The 1,560-nt window shown below is 54.9% G+C and overlaps 1 protein-coding gene across 1 annotated transcript; it reads right to left on the bottom strand.

Moving 5' to 3' along the window:
• Positions 1-469: 469 nt before the first annotated feature.
• Positions 470-968, bottom strand: LOC127304082 (uncharacterized). Its single transcript, XM_071821065.1, has 2 exons — positions 912-968; positions 470-841 (listed from the first exon to the last, which is right to left on the bottom strand). The coding sequence occupies exons 1-2, from the start codon at positions 966-968 to the stop codon at positions 470-472; spliced, it is 429 nt and encodes a 142-aa protein (XP_071677166.1).
• Between the last annotated feature and the right edge of the window lie 592 nt (positions 969-1,560).

The following is a 1,560-nucleotide window of genomic DNA, read 5'->3' as shown; positions in this document are numbered from 1 at the left end:
TCTAATCTCGTAGGCTTTGGAAATCTTCGAGGGTTAGTCTCATGATCTTCTCGTTGCTCCTATCTTCTAGATTGCATCTAGGCTTGGTTTTCGTTCTTGCGGTAGGAATTTTTTTGTTTTCTATGCTACGAATCCCATCAGTTGTATGCGTGGCCATTTACCTCAAAGTTCACGGCAGGAGCTTGTCCCTCAGCTAGCCTGGCAAACACCGGAGAGCGCTGCAGCACGTTGATATCATTGTTTGTTCCTGCCATGCCAAAAATGCATGCCAAATCCAAAGCTCCTGGTCTGCCACCGCCTCAAGAATGACACTTCACTCACCAGTATGCCCTTTGTAGATCCCCTGCCAAGCAAAAGGGCAATTCTTCTAGCCCCAATGCATACAGTCAATGCTTTCGAGCATCCCAGGAAACCTTCTTGTTGCATTCTTTTGCAGGATCCGAGCTGTATCATCTTGTCTTGGTGCTCTCTAATAGTCTTTAGCAAACACCGCTATGACGGCTCGGCAGAACCTGCAGAGATTCTCTGTACATGTCGAATCTACCATCTGTAGGTAGTCATTGGTTGTATCTGGAGGAGCTCCGTATGCAAGACAACGCATTGCAGCAGTGCACTTCTGAATTGAGGTGAAGCCCCACAAACCTGTGCAATCTTTCTTGGCCATGAAGTACTTGTCGTACTCCCTAACGCCGTGGACAATCGTCAAGAACAGCTCCTTGTTCATCCTAAACCGGGGCCAAAATTCCTTCGGCGAATGAGTCGTGTCGTCGTTGAAGTAGTCGGCGTCAAGCAGCATTGCGCTGGCTTCACGATGCCGGTTGATGTTCCTCCTCTTGCCTGGCTTTGAGAATCAGCTAGCGAACGCGCAACATGTTCTTCAGAATCAGCTGCTGCTGTTGCCGCCGAACAACCTGAGCGTTCTGCTCCTCCGTGAACAGCTGCAGCATCATCTCATCGTCGCTGTCCATCGCGGCAATCAGATGAACACCTTGCGGGCGGGGCGATACTATCGCGGTGGCGGCGAGCTTTGTTCTGGAAGAAACAGCGGCCGCCGGTCGAGGGGGTGGTGGCCGTGTCGATGGACGGCGGTTCCTACACAGTCGGCGGTGTCTATTGCAAGCAGGGGGCGCGGCGGCGATGGCGACGGTGGCGATCTAGAGGGGTGGGAGTCGGCTTGGGCGTGTGTAGGAGGTGGGAAATCGGTGCCAGGCGGAGCCCACGCTCATTTTCAGACGTGCCGCGAGGTGCCGGCGTGCCCGATTCGCCCCCTTGGCGAAGGGGCCGACACGGGGTTGCCGGCGATTCTATTGGGCTCGAAAATTTGCCGGCGCCATTTGGGGCGCATCGGTGCGAGCCCATTTTCTCTGCCGCCCTTCAAAATGCTATCTGGGCGCTATGGGGGGGGGGGGTGGTGGAGATGCTCTTAGTGGGATCTGGTTGTAATTTCCGGCGCCATCCCGTGTGATTCCACGCTGCAGGAAGCCCGCTTCCGTCCTCGCGGCTGGGTGGCCCTCTGCGACGGCGACAGTACACCCGACATACACCTGCAAGATCACCTTT

Source organism: Lolium perenne, chromosome 5 (assembly GCF_019359855.2).
Source record: "Lolium perenne isolate Kyuss_39 chromosome 5, Kyuss_2.0, whole genome shotgun sequence".
Taxonomy (NCBI): domain Eukaryota; kingdom Viridiplantae; phylum Streptophyta; class Magnoliopsida; order Poales; family Poaceae; genus Lolium; species Lolium perenne.
Note: the sequence above shows the minus strand (reverse complement) of the source record. Positions and strands in the feature narration are given on the sequence as shown.